A 1,277-nucleotide genomic window follows, 5' to 3' on the forward strand; every position below is an offset into this window, starting at 1 on the left:
CCCGAACGCGCACTCACGCCTCGCCCTCTCTCCCACACTCACTCACTCACTCTGCCACACACTCAAACAGAAAGGCAGCCCCGCACAACAGCCGGCACCTCATCAGAGAGAGGAGGAGGGAGGAGACTCGGCGAAACACGGCCGCGGCTGTCGCAAAAGCGTCGCGAAGGGCTCGCGCTCCCTCCGGCCCTCCGTCCGGCCCGCTCCGCGGCGGCTGTCCGCACCCCCGCCGGGGCCGGCCCCCCGAGGAGCGCGTGGAGGGAGCGGGGTAGCCACTGCCCCAAGCTGCCGCCGGACGCACCACGTGGACCGTCCCGACGGTGGCCAGGGCGCCAGACTACAACGCCCAGAATGCACCGGCCTCCGCCGTTGCCACCCCTCCCACGACTCCTCCCCGTACGGTGGGAACGGGCTGAGCGTTGCGTGATGGGATTTGTAGTCCAAGGCGAGATTAGTTTCAATCACTTGGGCAATTTTTTTTTTTTTCACATGCGAGGGAGGCTAGTTTGGGTTAGGATCACATTTTGCGCCACTTCCGAATCCCCGATTATAAAGGACATTATCATTATCAAAAAAAGTCTACACGTTTGTAAACAGCTCATGGACTATCACTTGGTGTATTATTGTCGTCCACTATCTGATAACATACTGACGCACGTTACAAACATCAATAAAAGTGAATCGCTGACGAGCGTCCACGCTGATCGTAAAAACTGTTACTCTTGTGACAAATGACCCCCCAAATGCTTCCCATCCATTCAGAGGGGACATTATTTTGAGCGTGACCTTCTGCACCCCTGCCTATAAGAACAGCAATTTTTAGCCATGATTACAGCAGTGGATCTAAATCCATGGGAACTAATTTGTTAATCATTTTAAGGTCGGAAAGGGGTCGGCTGGAAGAATCCCAATATCTTGACAATAATCCCTCATTTTGTCTTAACCCTCTTACTTAGATGCCTATGTTTGATTTTTCTGTTTTATTTTAATTTCTATTTGTATTTATTTTACATTTTCCAGTTGCTACCGTTCCCACTAAAGCTTTTTACTCCCCAAAACATCTCTCCCACTACTAACCTCCCATTACACGTTTCCTGTGGTAGTCAGCAAATTCTGTCTTGTCTTTTATTTCCTCTCTCTTGCCAGATTATAAATTCCTACAGGAAGTCATATTTGCCTCTTCCATAACACCTAGGATGCCTGCATTGTGATGCACAGGAAATATTTGTCGAATTAATGAGGAAGCGTGTTTGTGTCAAAAAGATCCATGTACAGAT

General features: G+C 49.9%; 1 protein-coding gene across 2 annotated transcripts in view; it reads right to left on the bottom strand.

Moving 5' to 3' along the window:
• CDK8 (cyclin dependent kinase 8) overlaps nucleotides 1-335 on the bottom strand; it is an 85,873-nt gene extending 85,538 nt beyond the window's left edge. The window contains exon 1 of one of the 2 annotated variants that reach the window (XM_025046950.1): nucleotides 99-335. In XM_025046950.1, coding sequence (XP_024902718.1) covers nucleotides 99-103 — 5 coding nt within the window. In that variant the 5' untranslated portion in view covers nucleotides 104-335. The remainder of the gene's footprint in view (nucleotides 1-98) is intronic. The other variant, XM_015590371.2, reaches the window with a different exon arrangement.
• Nucleotides 336-1,277: the final 942 nt, after the last annotated feature.

Source organism: Pteropus alecto, unplaced genomic scaffold, assembly GCF_000325575.1.
Source record: "Pteropus alecto unplaced genomic scaffold, ASM32557v1 scaffold80, whole genome shotgun sequence".
NCBI classification, from domain to species: Eukaryota; Metazoa; Chordata; class Mammalia; order Chiroptera; family Pteropodidae; genus Pteropus; species Pteropus alecto.